The 22,784-nt window shown below is 46.7% G+C and overlaps 1 protein-coding gene across 1 annotated transcript in view; it reads right to left on the bottom strand.

Moving 5' to 3' along the window:
* FREM1 (FRAS1 related extracellular matrix 1) overlaps window positions 1-22,784 on the bottom strand; it is a 684,067-nt gene that overhangs the window by 331,388 nt on the left and 329,895 nt on the right. The window contains exons 20-21 of the mRNA XM_069238818.1: window positions 21,509-21,705; window positions 11,019-11,244 (exon numbers count right to left, since the gene is read on the bottom strand). Coding sequence (XP_069094919.1) covers window positions 11,019-11,244; window positions 21,509-21,705 — 423 coding nt within the window. The remainder of the gene's footprint in view (window positions 1-11,018; window positions 11,245-21,508; window positions 21,706-22,784) is intronic.

The raw sequence follows: 22,784 nt of genomic DNA, 5'->3' as shown, positions 1-22,784 counted from the left end.
CATCTCAAGCACCGCTGAACTGGGCACCGCTGTCTCAAGCACCGCTGCACTGGGCCCTTCATCTCAAGCACCGCTGCACTGGGCCCTTCATCTCAAGCACCGCTGAACTGGGCCCTTCATCTCAAGGACCGCTGAACTGGGCACCGCCGTCTCAAGCACCGCTGCACTGGGCCCTTCATCTCAAGCACCGCTGAACTGGGCCCTTCATCTCAAGCACCGCTGAACTGGGCACCGCCGTCTCAAGCACCGCTGAACTGGGCACCGCCGTCTCAAGCACCGCTGCACTGGGCCCTTCATCTCAAGCACCGCTGAACTGGGCCCTTCATCTCAAGCACCGCTGAACTGGGCACCGCCGTCTCAAGCACCGCTGCACTGGGCCCTTCATCTCAAGCACTGCTGAACTGGGCCCTTCATCTCAAGCACCGCTGAACTGGGCACCGCCGTCTCAAGCACCGCTGCACTGGGCCCTTCATCTGAAGCACCGCTGCACTGGGCCCTTCATCACAAGCACCGCTGAACTGGGCCCTTCATCTCAAGCACCGCTGAACTGGGCACCGCCGTCTCAAGCACCGCTGGCCCATTAGCGGCAGGGGCAGGCCCGCATCTGTGTCGGGCAGGGCTGCACGAGCACTCTGGGCACCAGTCCCCCTCCAGAACCAGTGGAGACATGCATCCACTTGAGAGACTGTGGCTTTGCACTCCCCAGGATGGCACAGTGGGCAAGCCACCCACTGTAGAGACTTGAGAGACTGTGGCTTTGCACTCCCCAGGATGGCACAGTGGGCAACCCACCCACTGTAGAGACTTGAGAGACTGTGGCTTTGCACTCCCCAGGATGGCACAGTGGTCAACCCACCCACTGTAGAGACTTGAGAGACTGTGGCTTTGCACTCCCCAGGATTGAACAGTGGCCATGGAGGCCCCTCGTGGATCTGGCGTCGTGCACTCATCTGGCTGAGGTGCCCCCCCTTCCCTTCCCCCTGAGGTGCCTGTAGTTTTCCTATCTGATGCCCCTGCAGTGTTCTCTCCGTTGGAGTCAGGTATCCTGTGTGGGCTTTGCCCATGTGATTTGGGCCCAGTGGTCCACGGACAATGCCTGCTACAATGCTCGGACTTGTACATATATGTATATAAGTGTTTTTGATGTGTAGATATATATATATATATATAATTCAGCCAGTAATACAATATATTCCAATGTTTAGAATCATTTCCTTTTGTCTTTGCATTCTTCTGGGGGGTTTGGCGGGGGTAACTGTGATGTATTACTGTGCATTGATGTGTGTGTTGTAGTGGGTGAGGGTGGGGGTGGGTGTGTCGCGTATGTGTGTCCCAGTAATATTTTCTCCTCCCCACTCCCCTGTGTCGTAGGTGCAGTACTCACCGGTGTCTTCTGCGCCGGCGTTCGTGCTCCTGGTAGAGGAGCAGGAAGACAATCGCTGGGAGGATGTGGAGTTCGGGTTCCATGCTGTCCAGATTCCTCGTGGGGTGTATGGAGGTGAGCGTTTTCCGTTTGAAATGGCTGTTTCCGCCATGTTTTTATCGGCGGGGCTACCGCCCCGGAAAAGGTGGCGGATTGGTGTGTTGTGATAGGGTGGGCGGTACATTGACTCCCGCCTGTCTGTTGGCGGTGACCGCCGTGCTGTTTTTTTGTGCCGCCGTGGCGGGCGGTGTGGTAATGTGGCGGTCTCTGTTGGCGGTTTCCGCCAGGGTCGGAATAAAATTTTTTTAGCCGACAGCCTGTTTGCGGTTTGGCCGCTGGTTTAACACCGACCGCCAAGGTTGGAATGACCCGCATAGTCTCTAACAGATAATGCGTTGTCCAAGGTAAGTAACTTGTTCATCTAATAGAGACATTTAACTGCAGATTCCTTACCTTTAGAATAGATACCCAAGCTATAACCTTCTGGCAGTGGGCTGTGGACAAATTGTCCTCAAACTAAAAAGTCCTGTAGGACCGAATGGGAAAAATGCCCATCTCTGTGGACCTGAGTGTCCAGGCGGTAGTGCTTGGCAAACATGTGTAGAGATGCCCACGTTGCAGCCTGACTGACGTCTAGGACTGGTACACCTCTTGCTAACATAGTGGTAGCAGGTTTGGCCCTTGTGGAGTGAGCCCTCAAGGCGTCAGGAGGCCTTTTGGCCAGAGCGTAGCATATTTTTATGCAGAGAACGACCCAGCACGAAATGGTTTGCTTCTGTACTGCCTGACCTTTTTTGCTACCATGTACCCTACAAAGAGATGGCCATCCACCCGGAACTCTTTTGTGCAGTCAAGGTAGAACGACAATGCTTTTTTTTGGGTCCAGTCAATGGAGTCGCTCCTCTTCCTTAGAGGGATGAGGTGGAGAAAAGAAGGAGGGCAGGGTGATGTTCTGATCCAGGTGAAATGGGGTCACTACCTTAGGGAGGAAAGAGGTGCAAGTGTGAAGCACTACCCTGCCTGAAAACAGGGTGAGATAAGAAGGTTTTGACAAGAAAGCCAGCATCTCACTCACCCATCTGGCAGATGTTATTGCCACTAAGAAGTCTGTCTTGATGGTGAGCAGCCAGAGGGGGCAATTGTGTAAAGGCTCAAAGGGAGCGCACATAAGATAGGTGAGAACCAGATTTAAGTCTCACTGAGGCATGATAAAGGGTGGAGGAGGAAATGTATGTACCAGTCCTTTAACAAATCTATTTACAATAGGAAACTTTAATAATGAAGGCTGATCGGGCAGCCGAAGAAAAGCAGATAAGGCAGAAAGATAACCATTGAGAGTGCCCAATGCAGAGCCCTGCTTGGCAAGGGATAAGATAAAAAGGAGAATGTCAGAGTCAGAAGCAGAAAGAGGTTCAATAGATCTTTCTGTATAATAATTTACAAAGAGTTTCAAATGGTGGGCGTATACTGTCTTGGTTGAGGGAAGCCTGGCTGCCAGCATAACTTTACAGACTTTGGGAGGAAGGTCGAAGGCTGTCAACTGCCACCGCTCAATCTCCATGCAAGAAGGCGCAGAGTTGACAGCGTCAGTGGAGAGCCTTCCCCTGCTACTGTGACAGAAGATCTTTCCGAAGGGCAGCCTGATTGGAGGATCAAAGCTCATTTTCATAAGCTCAGGATAGCAGACTCTCCGTGCGTAGTCCGAAGCCACCAGGATTACTTGAGCCCAGTCATTCCTGTTCTTCGTGAGAACTGTGGGCAGAAGTGTCATGGGCAGAAAGGCGTACAGCAGCCCTGAGCTCCACTCATGATAAAAAGTGTTGTCTAGTGAGTGCCACCTTGGAAACTCCAACTCGCAATATTGCAGACATTGCATGTTCTCTGCGGAGGCGAACAGATCTAAGCAAGACTCTCCCCACTGCTTAAAGAGTCCTTGTGCCACTTCCAGATGGAGACGCCACTTGTGATCTCCTAGGCATGTACAGCTGAGTTTGTCCGCCCTGGCATTCAGAGAACCTGCCAGGTTTTAAAACACTAGGATTATGTCCTGCTTTTCCAGCCATGTCCAGAGGCGCAAGGACTCTTGACAAAGGGTCCACGGCCCCATATCACCCTGCTTTTTGCAGTACCACATTGTGGTGGTGTTGTCCGTGAACCCCCTCACTATCTTCCCTTTAAGAACAGGAAGAAATGCCTTCAATGCAAGTTGGATCGCCCGGAGCTCCACTAAGTTGACATGGAGTCCGGATTCCATCTCTGATCTCCACCTGACGCATCTGTCACTACTGTAAAATCTGGAGAAAGGAGTCTGCCCCTGACCCAATCACGGTTCATTAACCACCACTACAGATCTTTTGCAGCTATCTCCAAGATCTGAATCATGTTAGTGAGATTTCACTGATGCTGTGCCCACTAGAATTTCAGGTCCCACTGCAGAGCTCTCATATGCCATCTGGCATGTATTACTAACAGGATGCAGGAAGCCATGAGGCCCAGCAGCCTCAGAGTCTATCTCTCTGAAATCCAGGACAGAGGCCAAAACATTGGAATCATAACCTGAATATCCTGGACTTGCTGCTCAGGAGTATAGGCCCGAAACTGCACTGGGTCCAGAACAGCTCAGATGAAAGGGAGCATTTGAGAGGCAGTCAGGTGCGACTTCTGCATGTTTATATTGAACCCCAGTGAATGCAGGAGGCTCGCCGTAGTCTGGAGATGGGTGACGACAGCCTGGGGAGAAGGAGCTTTCAAAAACCAGTCGCCGAGGTAGGGGAAAACTGAAACCTCTAGCCTGCTCAGATGAGCTGCGACCACCGCCATGACCTTGGTGAGCACCGGAGGGGCACTGGTAAGGCCGAAGGGTAGCATGGTAAACTGTAAGTGCTCGTGGCCTTCCTTGAATCGCAAGTAGCACCTGTGGGCAGGCAGGATGGGGATATGGAAAAACACATACTGCCAGTCCAACGCTACTATCTAGTCTCCTTGGTCTAGAGCAGACAAGATCTGAGCCAGAGTGAGCATTTTGAAATTCTCCTTTTTGAGGAAGAGATTGATGTCCCGCAAATCCAGAATAGGGAATGTTTTTTTGGGGTATCAGAAAGTAGTGGGAATAATAACCACTGCCTATTTCTGATATCTGAACCATTTCTATGCCTCCCTTGGCCAAGAGTGTTGCAACCTTCTCACAGAAGCCGTTCTTTTGAGGGAGGCATTGGGGGAGGGAAAGACTGGAAGGGGAGGGAATAGCCCTACTGAATGATCTGCAAGACCCATTTGTCCGATGTTATGGACCGGCAGTGAGGGAGATGAAATTTAATCCTTCCTCCAACTGAACGTACATGGCCTTTCAGAATCACACTAGAAGGGCTTGGACACTGTAGAGGTGGGGGTTGGGTGGTGGACAACTTCTAGCCAGACCCTCTGCATCTGAAGGCACCACGATTCCATCCCCACAAAAGATGTTGACCTGGTGGAGGACGGTGGCTGGTCTGTGCATGGCATGGTGCCATACCCCTTCCAAAGCCTCAAATGGGGCAATAGACAGACTGTTGGCGAGGAGTCACCGAGAGGCCCAAGGACTTGGCCATAGCCCGGGAGTCCTTAAAGCGCTCCAGTGCCAAGTCTGGCTTTTTGCCAAATAGGCGGGACCTATTGAAGGGCATGTCCATGAGGTTTGCCTGGACATCACCTGAAAAGTCAGATATACAAAGCCAGGCATGGCATCGGAGGACCATCCTCAACAAAATCACTCTACCCAGCGAGTCAGTCGTATCCAAACCACACCTTATGGTTAACTTACCACATCTCTCCCGTCCTTAAATGCTTGGGAAAGAATGGCCCGCATCCTCTGGGACCTGAGGCAGCACCTGTGCCACCGAATCCCATAAAGTGTGGGGAAAGCGGCCCAATAGGCATGAGGAGTTTACCGACCTCAATGCCAGGCTGTTGGAAGAAAACATCTTCTTCCAAAGCTGATACAGCCTCTTGAATTCCCTATCCAGAGGTGCAAAAGGGAAGGCGCTATGGGATGTAGATGTTTGGACTACCAAGCTCTTTGTTCTAGGGTGTTGGGTGAGCAAACTAGGGTCACCTGGAGCCGGGTGATGGGGGCGGCCAATTGTCCTCTTTATAGGAACCCTTGTGCTGGGCTTGGATCACCTCCCCAGTAGGACATCAGTGAGGGCTTCATTAAAGGGCAACAGTGGTTCCAATGTGGAAACCCTTGACTGAAGCACCTCTGTCAGGAGGTTAGTCCTGACTGGCACCGTAGGCAGATCTGGGTCCAGGACCCCTGATGGCCTATGGACCATCATTGCGTACCATGTACCCTCCTGCATAGCCACTGTAGGAGGCGAGAGCAAGCCAGTATCTGGAGAGGTGTCCAGTCCACTGGCCTCTCCTAGTTCCTCATACCAGTCCAAAGGTTCCATGTGGGTTTCTGAGAGTCCAAAGACCACTCTCATTCTTCACCAGTGCCTGGCTGTTAAAGGAAATGCTCAGACATAGATCTGGCACCTGTGAGTGCCGTCTGTGCTGAATTCGGCATCATGTGACGCTGTTCCAGGACCCGATCGTCGGTGATAAGAATGGGGCTCGTGCCACAACTGGAAGCCAGTGGCGGCGGGAGCTTCGATGTCAGGAGTAGTGCCAGGGAAGGTAGACTGTGTGAGGCCAGCACCGTTCCGGATCCGGAATCGGATCCATGACGCCTCACTGAAGCCGAGGTCTAAGCGATTATACGACAGAACACCGAATTAAAAACAACTACTAACCTTAACAACGAGGTCGGAACACCGACCTCGTCCTTACTACTAATGATTTTACCACGAATGCCTTAACAACAACATTTTGTTGTAAAGGCATTCCTGATAAAACCATTACTAATAGGCACCATTCACCCTACATCCCTCACCCCACCCCCCCAACCCCACCCCAAAACCTAAAACCTCCTGACCCCCCACCCCCTCCCCAAAACCAAAAACGCCCCACCCCCCCAACCCCACCCCAAAACCTAAAACCCCCTGACCTCCCACCCCCTCCCCAAAACCAAAAACGCCCCAACCCCACCTCAAAACCTAAAACCCCCTGACCCCCCACCCCTCCCCAAAACCAAAAACGCCCCATCCCCCCAACCCCACCCCAAAACCTAAAAACCCCTGACCCCAACCCCCTCCCCAAAACCAAAAACGCCCCACCCCAAAACCTAAAACCCCCTGACCCCCCACCCCCCCCCAAAACCAAAAACGCCCCACCCCCCCAACCCCACCCCAAAACCTAAAACCCCCTGACCCCCCACCCCCTCCCCAAAACCTAAACCCACTACTTACCTTAGTCAACCCCTTGTCACCTGCGTCGTCCTCCTTCGCCAACTCCCTTCTTTGTACCTTAACCACGCATGTTCGTTGTTCAGAACATACGTAGTTAAGGCACAAAAAAACGAAGTCGTGGTTAAAGAAAGCATTGTTGCGCTTTCGTTAACCACGACTTTCGTAATAAAAAAGTTGTAAAAAAGGATGTTTCCCAGTCTAAGCCACCTGTGTGGAACCTGATAGTGCCTCTCCCGACCCCATGGAGCCTGAGGGTGCTCCAGCAGGGCCAGCTCACTCAAACACGGGGCACATGGCCTCATAAAACTCTTTAAGTTGAGTGGGGTCACTCCGGAGACCAGAAAAGGAGGAAGGCGCAGAGTCAGCCCTTGAAGCGGAACAGTGCCTGGAACATTGACGTTCCCGAATCGCCTCATTGGCCAACAGGTGTGGCAAAGTCGAAGTCCAGTTTGTCTTCTTCTGCTTCTTGTGCCTCTTCCCCAAGTGCCTGGAGGACCTTGAGTGGGATGAAGAGGACTTCGGTCTCCTGGAGAGGTCCAGTGACCTTCTCCTTGACCGTGACCGGGACTTCCAAGGAGTCGCGCTGGCCAATGTCGACTCGCGGTTCGCCATGAGCTTCAAGGACCACTCCATTAAAGCTTTTGGAGCCATGGCCCAGCAGTCAGAGCACAACTTCGAATTGTGGTCACGCTCGTGACACCATAGACATACCTCGTGTAAATCCGTCACCAACATGCTGTGACGGTAGATACCACATGGCTTCAATCTGGTCTTTCTCTAGGTCAACCTCGCACAGACACAAAAAGTCTCAACAAAAAGGTCGAAAAAAGACCATGATGTCACAGACAGCTGCAATGACTCAGAGGGTGCCACGCAGATCTGAATGACGCCACCTAATGGCGCACGCAATGGTATTGCTCAGCAAAAAGTTCAAAATTCCAAGCTGATGCCTGGAAATTCTAAAGGTAAGGAATCTGCGGCTAGAAGTCTCTAACAGATAGGTCAAATAGATAACATGGACAAGATTTTTAAAGCACAGTCCACGTGACATGGCACACTAATTTTCAACATCGCCTTCATTCTGCAGGAGTCAGCACTGCAGAAACATGCATTTGCACATTATGCTTTGTATGTTCTATTTTCTTCACATGAAAACATGTTTGAGGAGAAAAACCTTTTCTCTACATGGCCTTAAATCTGGGGTGTTCAGGAAAACTTCTTTGGGGTAATTTTTGTATAACGTTGGGGTGTAAAAAACATTGGGAATGTGACTTAATGCCATCAAATTTATACCTTTATGGATTTCACTGTAGTTTCCTAAGGTAAAGCCACTTCAACCATCCCCCACACACACCTCTCCGTGTTCCTGCCCCATCCATGCTTCATGTGGGGGTGTAAATGTCTTTAAATCCTGTTTCTTTTTTTGAGAGTGGATAGGTGGCCAAAATATTAAGAACCAAAGTGTAGGACTAAAGGAACCATTCTACAGCTTCGATGTATCAAAAAAAGGTAAAAGAAAGGGCATTTGCACTTTAAAAGATGGGGCAACATAAGAGTTTGGGAGTTTCTCCATGTGAATAAACATAGCACTCTAGAAATACACCCTTATTTTGTATCAAAATACTAAGGCCCATATTTATACTTTTTGACGCAAAACTGCGCCAACGCAGTTTTGCGTCAAAAAAATTAGCGCCGGCTAATGCCATTCTGAAGTGCCATGCGGGCGCCGTATTTATTGAATGACGTTAGCTGGCGTTAGCCGCCGGCGCTGTCTGGTGTGCGTTAAAAAAAACGACGTACACCAGGCAGCGCCGGGGTAGGGGGAAAATGGCGTATGGGCGTCCAGAAATGGTGCAAGTCAGGCTGAGGCAACAAATTTGCCACAACCCGATTTGCGCCATTTTTATACGACGCCCATCCCCCATTGAAATGACCAAAGACAGGAGTCATGCCCCCTTGCCCAATGGCCATGCCCAGGGAAATTCTGTCCCCTGGGCATGGTCATTGGGCATAGTGGCATGTAGGGGGGCAGAAATCAGGCCCCCCTATGCCACAAAAAAAAAAAAAAAAATACTTACCTGGATTTACCTTAATGTCCCTGTGGTGGGTCCCTCCATCCTTGGGTGTCCTCCTGGGGTGGGCAAGGGTGGCAGGAGGTGTCCCTGGGGGCTTGGGAGGGCACCTCTGGGCTCATTCTGAGCCCACAGGTCCCTTAACGCCTGCCCTGACCCAGGCGCTAAAATCCGTCGCAAATGCGGGTTTTTTAGTCCCGCCCACTCCCGGGCGTCATTTTTGCCCGGGAGTATAAATACGACGCATATGCATCGCAGTCATTTTTTAAGACGGGAACGCCTACCTTGCATATCATTAACACAAGGAAGGTGTTCACGCAAAAAAATGACGCTAACTCCATGAACTTTGGCGCTAGACGCGTCTAACGCCAAAGTATAAATATGGAGTTAGTTTTGCGTCGAATTTGCATAGAAAAAAACGACGCAAATTTGGCGCAAACGGATTATAAATATGCCCCTAAGGTTCTCTGAAGCTATATCAGTTGTTGGTTGTTAGAACGTGGTGTAGTCAATACTCTGAAACCAATTAATGAATGTTGGCTGATTGTGGCTTCTTGACTTATGTAAACTCTCGCAGAGATTTGACACCATTGTGAAATAAAGAACTGAACAAGAAGCTAACAATACCCATCGCAATTACAAAATAATGTGAAAATAGTATTGGGGAGAATGTAAATGAATAAATTATCTTGGAAGTGCTCCATTCATCATATTCACTGGGGGATGTTTTTTTTGTTTTTTTTTTTTACAAAATACACTGTATGAGACTCACGTTTGGTATTTACCTTCAACTTCAGCCACCAAATAGCAATGAAATAAGATGTTGCCAGATCAAAGAGCGTAAACGCAGGCCCAGATTTATGTTAAAGTGGTGCAGTGCCAAAAGTAGCAGTGCCAAAAGTAGCAGCGCCGTGGCAATTTAGAAATGCAGCGGTGTGCTCTATTTTGGGGAATATGGCGCACCCCTGCATTTCCTCCTGCACTGACGCCGAATTAAGGTGTCTAGAGCCAATGCAGGCATCCTTGCACCATAGTGCAAGCATGTGTGTCTATGTTGAGGGGATAGATTGTTTATGTGCAGGAAGGTGCACCTTCCTGCACATAAACAATCTATAATGGCGCTTTGGCGCCTCTATGTGTGCTGCAAAATGCAGCCAACATAGAGGTACCAAAGTGTAAATTTGAATGATCGTTTGTGTGCAGGAAGGTGTCCCTTCCTGTATGTAAACAATCGTCCATGGCATTTTGCTTCTTCTATGTGTGCTGCAGAATGCAGCACACGCAGAGAAAGCAAAAAACGAGGAGAAATAAAAGCATTCCTCCTCGTTTTGCTATGCTAACGCCACCCCTGGGGTGGCGTTAGTTTTTGGCGCTGCCTCAGGTTTATAACAACTTGTAAATCTGAGGCAGCGTCAAAAGCAATGGTTGTTGCAGTGAAAAGCCCACCGCAACACCCACTGCATGCCCCTCTGACGCAAAAAACTGCATCGGTGGGGGCCACGTTTACAAGGAGGTGTAACACCACAAAAAAGGGGCGTTACACTTCCTTGTAAATGTGGAGCAGTGGTTAGTGCCACCGGAGCGTCACGAAAAGTGATGCTCCGGTGGCACTAGGGGCCTTAAGTATGCCCCTCAATGCCTTTTGTAATTTCCTTTGAATAACATTACTCACTGCACAATAGAATGCCTATATTTCGAGGGGTATCACTGGATAAAGGGATGTATACAGATTCAGGAATCTCCCAAATGTATAATCTACGTCTGTTTTGGAAAATGTCTGCCTTGAATCTGGCATGAAAACTCTGATAAAGAAATGCAAGGATGGTGTTTGAAATGTGCATGATATATATGATAAAGTACCCCATCTATACATTATAAGTATGTTGGAGGTCAAAAATGAGTTCCATGACCATACAGAGGGGGCAGGCTGAAGATCTGAATATGCGGAGCCCACATTCAGAATAATCTAAAGATCTGCTCTTGTGGCAGCATTGATTCCTTTTGGCTAATATCTCACCCAGGAATAGAATGGATGGTACTGTTTAATACAGTGCATGCTTATGGGGCAAGAAGCAGTATGCTACTCAGACTTCAGGCATAAAACATTAAATATAAAAATTCTAGACACTCTTTAATTTGGCTAACCTTATACAAACAGTGTGCAGCACCAGCGCGTTCAATATGCTAAATACATACCATTTTTTAGATGATCCATTGAGAAGTCATGCAATGGAAGTCCAGGACTTTGATGGCTGCTGATTATTCGTTTGTAGCGTGTGATGTCATTGCCATAAACTCCATGCATAACAAGTCCGTGCTGTGGTTGCTCTGTTATTGTGAACATCAAAGGATTCCTAGGAACATCCACATCCACAGCATTTATTACCGCTGGGTCAAGTTCTTTCGCTTGACCTTCCAGAACCTGGAAAGGAAGAACAAAAATACAGTCTTAAAACTTAAGAATGGATTTCATGAGCCATTGTGGAAAATAGACTATTTTTACATTTCTTCCATTCAAAGTTCAGAATATAGTCAAACTTTCTTTTGTTTGACAGAGCGGTTTTCTGGACAGAGTTGTGCGCTAACTGTGTTTTGCCACCTCTTTATGATGATAAAGTTGCAATGCTGCAGTCACTGTCATGTTTTATTTACTTAATTACTTAATAATTTAAAGTACTGCATATCAGTTAGCAGCAAAACACTCTGACAGGGATTCATGGATGGAAGAGGAAAGAGTCACATTCCAGGAGAACAAGTCAGTCAATAGATTGACTGAGAATATTGATTGTAGCCTGCCGACTTGTATGCCGATTACCAATATGCGAGGGCAGTCAGTTAGGCTAGGAGGTAGACTAGTTCGGACAGTGTTGATGAGCCCTATTCTGTGTACCTGCTTTCTGAATAAAAGAGGAAAATACTTTAACCTGTATATCACTTTTCCTCTACAACAAGTTGTCGACGAGCGTGCTTGGGGCTCATTGATACCTTTTATCGTATTTTTGTGTTGAAGACGGAGGAGCGGACAGTTCAGAGGTTATTTAGTTGGATTTGGGGGATATTTCTTCTCATGAAGGTACTGTGATCGCTTACCCTCCGGAACTCGACTCTTGGTACATCTCCGTTTGTTTCATAATTTATTTTGAGGTTCCTCACACCGAGAATGCCGTTGATCTAGGAAAGCTATTCTGTTTCCTAGCAACTGTTGCCAAGTACTACTTCAAGCTTGTGCATCATTCGCTGTGCCCAACTTGCTTTAAGAACAAATAGTTTTGGTTGCTACTACTTCTAATTCCTCATGAAACATTGAATGCGCGGAGCAGCCATTTTCGATTGGGCTTGTAGAGCAAAGTAAGGGCAATTTCCTAGTGAAACTGGATATCAACGGCAGCCATTTTATGGATCGATTTCTTACGGAGGCCATTTTAAAGGTTGATTTCAGGAAAGAAACAACAACCATATTAAATGTGTGTCATTTATTTATTTAATAATTAATTTATTTATTTTTAATTGAAATTAACTTATGCTGGAGGATTTCAAGACATATAAGAAGTGCAAGTTAAGAGACTGTTGTATATAATAACAATAAAATAAAAAATAAAAACATATATCATTTATTACAATTACATGGCTCATAGTAACATTATTAATCAACCTGCGCTATTCTTAAATAATCCTGGTAAGCCAGTAATGAAATGGAAGAATTGGCACAGAGCATTTGAAAATTATCTTGGGCTATTGATGGCAAAAAAATTGATCCTGAACGAAAGAAAGCACTGATGTTTGGACTATTAGGCAATACTGGTCAAGAGATTTTTGATAATCTACCTGAATTTGAATCGCCTCCTGGCCAATTCATTCCACTTAATGAGTGTGAAGAGGCAGTTAAACATATGGAAAAACAATTTACTGATGAACCAAATGTGATGGTCGAGCGGCATAGTTTTTTCAAACGAAAGCAATTGGAGGATGAAACTATTGAGGAATACATTGCTTCCTTGAGAGTTCTAGCGTCTACATGCGAGTTTAATGAGATGACAGACATCTATATTCATGATCAATTTGTATTCCAATGTTATTCCAAAAAGATTCAAGAAAGATTGCTTTCATGCAGAAATCCAACATTACAGGAAGTAATTGACATAGCAAAAGGAATTGAAAGATCGCTATTATCCACCAAGGCTTTGACATTGGAATGTTTTTCTAAAACAGATGTGTATATGGTACAGGATCACAAGACTAAATTGGTGAACAAGGAAAAGGATAGCAAGTACAGTGGAAAGAAAAATGTACAATTTTATAGATGTGGATCTAGATCACATCTGGGTAACAATTCCAAGTGTCCTGCTATGGGAAAAAATGTGTCAAATGTAAAATAATTGGTCATTTTGCTGTTGTTTGTAGGAGCATAAAAGAGGGTAATATCAGAATTAATACTGTTGATGACTTTGATGAAGAAATGTGTGCAAATATAGTGTTAACCATTGATGATGATGGTTGCAAAAGTACATCAAACAGTTTTAAAGCACCACTTGGTTATGTTAGCATAGGGGGGAAAGAATTGAAAGCCATGGCAGATTCAGGGTCACCTATCACTATTTTAGATAAGAATGTTTTTGAAAATATGTGGGAAAATTTGGAGTTGGAAAAAAGTGATGTAAATCCAAAGGCTTTTGGAGAGTTTGACATTAACATGGTGGGATATTTTTGTGATTCTCTGAAATTTAAAAATCGCATTATAAATACTAATATTTATGTTGCAGAGAATGGCAGAAACATTATTGGTTGGCAGGATTTAGGTAAACTAGGAATAAATCTAAAACCAGGATTGTCAAATCCAATAATTCTTGGAGACATACCGGGCTCAGAAGTGAATAGTGTAGAGAATATTAATATGCAATTGACTCTTGAGAAAGTTTTGGCTGATAATTCTGAAGTGTTTGCAAATCACATTGGCTGTGTAAAAGGTTTCGAACATGAGATTAAGTTGAAAGCAACAGCCATTCCTGTCATCCATAAAGTTTGACCTGTTCCTCTTTCTGTTAGAAGTGATTTGAAAGTCCTGCTAAAGAAACTTTGTGATGAGGGGGTTATTGAACGTACAGATTCTTCTGAGTGGGTATTGGCTATTGTAGTTACAAAGAAAAAAACTGGTGATATAAGATTGTGTGCTGACTTGAGGTCTTTGAACAAGAACATTATAGTGGATTGTCATCCTTTACCCAAAATTCAAGAGATTTTAGCAGCCACTAATGGATCAAGATATTTTTCGTTGATTGATCTTAAATCAGCATATCATCAGGTTATGTTAAGTGAATCATCCAAAGATTATAAAACGTTTGTAACACCCTTTGGAGCGTAAAGGTATGTACTATTACCATTTGGCCTTGCATCAGCTGCAAGTGTATTTCAAAAGCTTATGGACTTTCTATTTAAAGATTTGGAAGGTGTTGAAAAATTTAAAGATGACACTTTAGTTCATGCGAAAACTAGTTTTGAACACAATGCTATTTTAAATATTGTTTTGAGGATTTTAAAGGAAAGGGGAATGACAGTTAGCAAATCAAAGTGTAAATTCTTATGTGCAGAAATAGAATATTTGGGACACACTTTGTCAGCTGAAGGAATAAAACCAAAAGAAGACTTGTTAAGGGCGATTCGTGAAGTGCCTGAACCTAAAGATAAAGATACCCTTAAGTCTTTTCTTAGTTTGAGTGAGTACTACTCTAGATTTATTGTGGACTATGCTAATTTGGTTGAACCGCTTAGAAAGTTATTGAGAAAGAAGGTGAAATTTGAATGGACAAATGAACAAGAATCTGCATTTATTAACACAAAAAATGCTATTTTAAAGGCACCAGCCTTGCAGTCCTATGACACCAAAGGGTGTAACAGAGTTACTGTTGATGCAAGTGCTAAGGGTATCAGCGCTGTGTTTACTCAAATAGTATTGGGAAAGGAGCGTACTGTAGTTTTTGTTTCTAGAATGCTTCGAAAATCCAAATGTTTTTACAGCACTATTGAAAGAGAAGCGTTGGCTTGCGTATTGGCTGTGGAGAAATTGAAGACATATCTGTGAGGTAATGAGTTTGAGTTAGTTACAGATCATAAGTGTAAGGAAATGCCTCCTTGGCATGGTTACCCCCTGACTTTTTGCCTTTGCTGATGCTATGTTTTGAATTGAAAGTGTGCTGAGGCCTGCTAACCAGGCCCCAGCACCAGTGTTCTTTCCCTAACCTGTACTTTTGTATCCTCAATTGGCACACCCTGGCATCAGGTAAGTCCCTTTTAACTGGTACCTCTGTTACCAAGGGCCCTGATGCCAGGGAAGGTCTCGAAGGGCTGCAGCATGTCTTATGCCACCCTGGAGACCCCTCACTCAGCACAGATACACTGCTTGCCAGCTTGTGTGTGCTGGTGAGAACAAAATGAGTAAGTCGACATGGCACTCCCCTCAGGGTGCCATGCCAGCCTCTCACTGCCTATGCCAGTATAGAAAAGTCACCCCTCTAGCAGGCCTTACAGCCCTAAGGCAGGGTGCACTATACCATAGGTGAGGGCACCAGTGCATGAGCACTGTGCCCCTACAGTGTCTAAGCAAAACCTTAGACATTGTAAGTGCAGAGTAGCCATAAGAGTATATGGTCTGGGAGTCTGTCAAACACGAACTCCACAGCACTATAATGGCTACACTGAAAACTGGGAAGTTTGGTATCAAACTTCTCAGCACAATAAATGCACACTGATGCCAGTGTACATTTTATTGTAAAATACACCCCAGAGGGCACCTTAGAGGTGCCCCCTGAAACTTAAACCAACTACCTGTGTAGGCTGACTGGTTCTAGCAGCCTGCCACACTCGAGACATGTTGCTGGACCCATGGGGAGAGTGCCTTTGTCACTCTGAGGCCAGTAACAAAGCCTGCACTGGGTGGAGATGCTAACACCTCCCCCAGGCAGGAGCTGTAACACCTGGCGGTGAGCCTCAAAGGCTCACCCCCTTTGTTCCAGCACCACAGGGCACTCCAGCTAGTGGAGTTGCCCGCCCCCTCCGGCCACGGCCCCACTTTTGGCGGCAAAGCCGGGGGAAATAATGAGAATAACAAGGAGGAGTCACTGGCCAGTCAGGACAGCCCCTAAGGTGTCCTGAGCTGAAGTGACTCTAACTTTTAGAAATCCTCCATCTTGCAGATGGAGGATTCCCCCAATAGGATTAGGGATGTGACCCCCTCCCCTTGGGAGGAGGCACAAAGAGGGTGTACCCACCCTCAGGGCTAGTAGCCATTGGCTACTAACCCCCCAGACCTAAACACGCCCTTAAATTTAGTATTTAAGGGCTCCCCTGAACCTAAGAATTTAGATTCCTGCAACTTACCAAAGAGGAAGACTGCTGAGCTGAAAACCCCTGCAGAAGAAGAAAGAAGACACCAACTGCTTTGGCCCCAGTCCTACCGGCCTGTCTCCTGCCTTCTAAAGAAACCTGCTCCAGCGACGCTTTCTCAAGGACCAGCGACCTCTGAATCCTCAGAGGACTGCCCTGCTTCAAGAGGAACAAGAAACTCCCGAGGACAGCGGACCTGTTCCACAAAGACTGCAACTTTGTCTCACAGGAGCAGATTTAAAGACCCCTGCAATCCCCGCAAGAAGCGTGAGACTTGCAACACTGCACCCGGCGACCCCGACTCGACTGGTGGAGAAACAACGCTACAGGGAGGACCCTCCGGCGACTCCAAGACTGTGAGTAACCAAAGTTGTCCCCCCTGAGCCCCCACAGCGACGCCTGCAGAGGGAATCCCCAGGCTCCCCCTGACCGCGACTGCCTGACTCTAAAATCCCGACGGCTGGAAAAGACCCTGCACCCGCAGCCCCCAGCACATGAAGGATCAGAACTTCAGTGCAGGAGTGACCCCCAGGAGGTCCTCTCCCTTGCCCAGGTGGTGGCTACCCCGAGGAGCCCCCCCCTTGCCTGCCTGCATCGCTGAAGAGACCCCTTGGTCTCCCATTGATTTACATAGGAAACCCGACGCATGTTTGCACACTGCACCCGGCCGCCCCAGTGCCGCTGAGGGTGTACTTTTTGTGTGAGCTTGTGTCCCCCCCGGTGCCCTACAAAACCCCCCTGGTCTGCCCTCCGAAGACGCGGGTACTTACCTGCTGGCAGACTGGAACCGGGGCACCCCCTTCTCTCCATTGAAGCCTATGCGTTTTGGGCACCACTTTGAACTCTGCACCTGACCGGCCCTGAGCTGCTGGTGTGGTGACTTTGGGGTTGCTCTGGACCCTCAACGGTGGGCTACCTTGGACCCCAATCTTAACCCCGTAGGTGGTTTACTTACCTGCAAAACCTAACAATACTTTACCTCCCCCAGGAACTGTGAAAATTGCACTGTATCCACTTTTAAAACAGCTATTTGTGTTTTATGTGAAAAGTATATATGCTACTGTAATTATTCAAAGTGCCTAAAGTACTTACCTGCAATACCTTTCAAATGAGATGTTACATGTAGAATTTGAACCTGTGGTTCTTAAAATAAACTAAGAAAATATATTTTTCTATAACAAAACCTATTGGCTGGATTTGTCTCTGAGTGTGTGTTCCTCATTTATTGCCTGTGTGTATGTACAACAAATGCTTAACACTACTCCTTTGATAAGCCTACTGCTCGACCACACTACCACAAAATAGAGCATTAGTATTATCTCTTTTTGCCACTATCTTACCTCTAAGGGGAACCCTTGGACTCTGTGCATACTATTCCTTACTTTGAAATAGTGCATACAGAGCCAACTTCCTACAGCTCCCATTACATGTGGTCTGTATGTAAATTCAATGGGCCCAGTAACAGAAGTTACCAGGCTCATTTGAACTCCAGAGGAAATAATTCAGTAATTGGGGCAGAAACACAATTCCAACATGTTATTAACCAACATTACCCAAAATCTCGCCGGAATTTCTGGAACCCTGGTAACCCCCGGGGAGCAAAGAAATATCAAGAATATTTATGGGCCAGTCATGAGGATCTCATGAGTGCAAACTTTGACGAATATGCTGACATCTTGTTGTATCCTGTCATCTGAATGAAACATTAATCTAACATTGCTCTACATACGTGATAAATCTCCACTCACTAGAAACACTAACCTCAGTGCACAGTACCATTGTAGCTCCTCTAGAGAAACTGAAGTAGCTCCTATAAAGCAACACTTCACAGAAAACTGTACATGCCTAACGCACACTTTGTTATTTTATCTTTTTCAAATGTGTCTGCCTATCTTTGAAGGCGCCAAAGAATCCATTTGCTCTAACTTTCACATACATATCCGCATAACTAGATGCTGCAAACAATGTGTTAAACAACAGATTCTCAGTCTATTTGCAACACAAACACTAGAAAGGTCTACAAAGTGCAACATTCCCTAAAACCTCTATCATAATATTGTGACATAGCAAAACATTTCCAATATGTCAATAACATTGATTTAATAATCCATTGAATAAGAAACGTTTCATAAGCACAGACACGGATCAATCAATCAATCAATCAATCAATGATTTATAGAGCACACTAGTCACCCGTTAGGGTCTCAAGGCGCTGGGGGGGGAAGCTACTGGTCGTAGAGCCAATTCTTGAGGTGTTTCCTGAAAGTCAAGAGGTCTTGGGTCTGGCGAAGGTGGAGTGGTAGGGAGTTCCAGGTCCTGGCGGCTAGGTGAGAGAAGGATCTTCCTCCGGCGGTGGTGCAGCGGATGCGGGGGACAGAGGCGAGGGCGAGGCTGGCGGAGCGAAGATTGCGGCTGGGGGTGTGGAAGGTGAGTCTGTCGTTGAGGTAGGCAGGGCCTGTGTCTTGGAGGGCCTTGTGTGCGTGGATGAGGAGTTTGAAGGTGATCCTCTTTGATATTGGTAGCCAGTGTAGGTCTCTGAGGTGGGGGGAAATGTGGTTGCGGCGTGGGACGTCCAGAATGAGGCGGGCAGATGCGTTCTGGATTCTTTGCAGCTTTGTTAGGAGTTTGGTTGATATTCCTGCATATGGGGTGTTTCCGTAGTCCAAACGGCTGCTGACCAGGGCGTGGGTGACAGTTTTCCTGGTTTCAACGGGAATCCATTTGAAGATTTTGAGGAGCATGTGGTGAGTGTTGTAGCAGGAAGAGGAGATGGCATTGACCTGCTGAGTCATGCTGAGAGTGGAGTCCAGGATGAAGCCCAGGTTGCGTACGTGGGTGGTGGGTGAGGGTGCAGATTCTAGGGAGGTGGGCCACCAGGAGTCATTCCAAGCTGAGGGGTTGGTGCTCTCTTGTCAGTGTTAAACCTGAGGTGGCTTGATTCCATCCAGCTGGCGATGGTGTGAAGTCCGTTGTGGATGTTGTCCCTTGCAGTTGTCGGGTCTTTTGTGAGGGAGAGGATGAGCTGAGTGTCATCTGCGTAGGAAACTATGTTGATGTGGTGGGTTTGTGCGATGTTGGCGAGGGAGGCCATGTAAACGTTGAAGAGCGTGGGGCTGAGGGAAGATCCTTGGGGGACGCCGCAGATGATTCTGGAGGCTTCTGACAGGAACGGTGGGAGGCGGACTCTCTGGGTTCTGTCTGAGAGAAATGACGAGATCCAGTTGAGTGCCTTGTCGCGGATTCCAGCGTTGTGGAGGCGTGTGCAGAGAGTGTGATGACATACTGTGTCGACTGCTGCGGAGAGGTCCAGGAGGATGAGTGCTGCTGTTTCTCCTTCGTCAAGCATGGTCCTAATGTCGTCTGTGGCAGCGATGAGTGCGGTCTTGGTGCTGTGGTTTCTGTGGAATCCGGATTGGGAGGTGTTGAGGTGTCTTCCAGGAACCGGGATAGTTGGCTGTTTACGATTTTTTCGATGACCTTGGCTGGGAAGGGGAGGAGGGAGATCGGCCGGTAGTTCTTGGGGTCTTCTGGGTCTGCCTTTGGTTTCTTCAGTAGAGCGTTGATTTCTGCGTGCTTCCATCTTTCTGGGAAGGTGGCTGATTCGAAGGAGCTGTTGATGATTTTGCAGAGGTGGGGGGCGATGATGCTATTTGTCTTGTTGAAGATATGGTGTGGGCAGGGATCCGATGGTGATCCAGAGTGGATGGAGGCCATGGTGGTGGCGGTGTCCTCTATGTTGATGGGGGTTCAGGTGTGGAGGAGGTGGGTGTTGCTTGGAGCGTTGGGTTCTTGGGTGTTTGTAGTCAGCTGGTGGGTCTGGGGTTTGAAGCTATTATGGATTTCTTCTATCTTTCGACGGAAGTGGGTTGCCAGTGAGTTGCAGAATTCTTGTGATGGCGGGGGTTTGTTGGAGCAGGTCCTGGGGGTGGAGAGTTCATTGATGATGCCGAAAAGTTCTTTACTGTTGTGAGTGTTGGCGTCAATGATGTTTTTGAAGTGGGTGGGGAGCCTGAGCAAGGAGCAAATGCTGTAGTACATATATTTACTTCCAGACCTTTTGATCTCACAAAGAATCTCGTTTTCATTAGCAAATCCCCACTCTTAAAAAGTATTAAACGATTTCTTAGGCACCCCTCTTCCAACAGATCATCATCAGGGAAAATATGCCCGGCACATCCCACATAATCAAAGTATCAAGCATATTTTTAAGAGGCTCACTGACATTGACCTTTTGCTGTACTCTTGTCCTAAGGCCTGTCACCATAAGAGATGGGGCCCACAGCAGTGTCTCCCCCCATTGCCTCTTTTCCACTAATGCTTCGCTGTCTCACTTATTGCACCGCTTGCAGCAGTGGTGTAACAAAACTGGAGTCAGGTCCCCTGCAAAACACATGGAGGGGCCCCCTTCCGGACTCATTCTGGCCAGGTGGTGTGCTGAGGGGGCCCCCTGGAGCTCAGCGCTCCCCCCACTGAGGGGCTGCGGGGGCCTTTGTTACACCACTGCCTTACAGCTTCTTGTCTTCGCTTACCCACAAAATGTTACTGATTCTCCTCTTGCCACTTTTTCATTGTCACTTCCATGTGCAATTCTTGGTTACTGTCACTGTCTCTTATATACTCTCTGCCCAAATGTATCTGAATTTCGCTTTTCCAGCTACCCTTTGTTCACTCTACATTTCAACCATGCATGATCATCTCTTTCATGACCGTCTTTTTGTTCACTATATCCCCCAACTCTACTTCTGACTACACCCCTCTCTCGCATTTCCTGTTCACATTCCAGTTAGATGCTCTCTTATTCTTGTTTATTCTTGTGTACTGCTTTGTGTTTTCTCCCCAGTTCAATCATGAGTAGCGCTTACTTGTGAGAGTAGTTGCAGAAGGGGGACTAGCATTCAGTTTTGGGGACCAAGGCCCATTTTCTGTCACAGAACTCAGCACAGAAGAGAGAAAAGCAGACAGGGGAGAAAGAAAATGTCGAGACAAATGGGAAACTGTGACAAAGGGAGAAAGGGTATGACAATTAATTTAGATAAAGACACGTGAATTGTATGGCAGTGGGAGTAAGAGGAGTGGAAGATTAGGCCTTGGTCTGTAATATATTGGGTTGAAGAGCTCATAGTTGAAAAAAAAAATCTATTGGCTGATAGAATGGTGTCCCTTTAAAGATTTTATTGTGGTTGAAGTAACTCTGGGGGGAATGGGTAGGGGGCTAACTTCCATTTTATATAGATAACTTTAGAACTGAAGGATCGCACACATAACAGGTGAAAGACACCAAAACAGAAAATGCTGAATGCTTTCCTTACAGTAATATTTCTTGCCAGGAACTCTGGGACTTCATCATTGACTGGGTTGATAATGACATAAAATGGCAACTCCACTGAGCGATGAGCTCCATCACTGACGTAAATCAGGAACTGGTCACTGGTGGGCTCAATCCGTATGTGTCTGGACTGCACATAGTTTATGTGCAAGCCCTTCATATCCTTCACCTGAAATGCAGCTAGTGAAAAGAAAATACATTAAATACATTAACAGGTAACAATGAAATAGATACTACACAACAGAGACTCTCTGAGTCACATGAATTTCAATGCATAAAGGAAAACTCAAATCGTGGGGATGAATGAAAGGTCATTTGCTGTAGTCAATAAGGATTCAGAGTTATTAGATGAGCAGAGCTTATATTGTGTTACGAATATAAAACTTTGGAGAAGTTGAGCAGTCAAAGAAACTGTAGCACGGTTATGCTAAAGAACTAGTGAGAAAGAGCGTGGAGGTGTGTTAAGAATATTCAAGGCAGTGACAGAAGATGGAGTGCCAGAAGGGGAGAAAAGAATGTCAGATTAGCTTATCTTTGGCATGCTCTGCTATCTAGATAAAGGGAGTACATAGATCTACTCCCTTCAGAATGTGACATGCACTGAAGGACAGGAGGAGGAATGCAGATTTTAGTCTTGTTTTTAGAAGATGAAAGATTGGAAAGCACCACATTTTGCCTAAACTTGGCCAAGCAATTCTTGTCTTTTATATAAGAATTTCCATTATGAGAATATACAATAAAACACTACTCAGGTTACTAATGAGTAAGTGGAAATTGGCTGTCGACACAGATAGACCTGGAAACTTGAATAGGAAAGATCTCTAAGCAATTAGCTTTTGAAAGGTGAAACTTTCTCTCTCTTAAACAACCAGCTTCAACAATCATAACATTAAAAATAAAATATGCATTTTTTTATTTTTGTATGTCTCAGGAGATATAGACAAGGACTAAGGGGCAGATTTATTGAAAAGTTGCGCAACTTGGTGCTGCGCCAAAATTGACAGTGCCGTGCTGCGTCACTTTAGAAACTCAGGGATGCGCCATATTTAACTGAATACGGCACACCCCTGCGTTTCCCCCTGCGCTGGTGCTAAATCTAGCTGCCAGCACCAACGCAGGCATCCTTGCACCATTGTGCAAGGATGTCTGTGTTGAGGGGTGTGATTGTTTATGTGCGGGAAGGTGTCCCTTCCTGCACATAAGCAATCATTTCTGTCATTTTGCTTTTTCTATGTGCGTGGCAGAATGCAGCACACATT

Source organism: Pleurodeles waltl, chromosome 1_2, assembly GCF_031143425.1.
Source record: "Pleurodeles waltl isolate 20211129_DDA chromosome 1_2, aPleWal1.hap1.20221129, whole genome shotgun sequence".
In the NCBI taxonomy this organism is placed as follows: domain Eukaryota; kingdom Metazoa; phylum Chordata; class Amphibia; order Caudata; family Salamandridae; genus Pleurodeles; species Pleurodeles waltl.
Note: the sequence above shows the minus strand (reverse complement) of the source record. Positions and strands in the feature narration are given on the sequence as shown.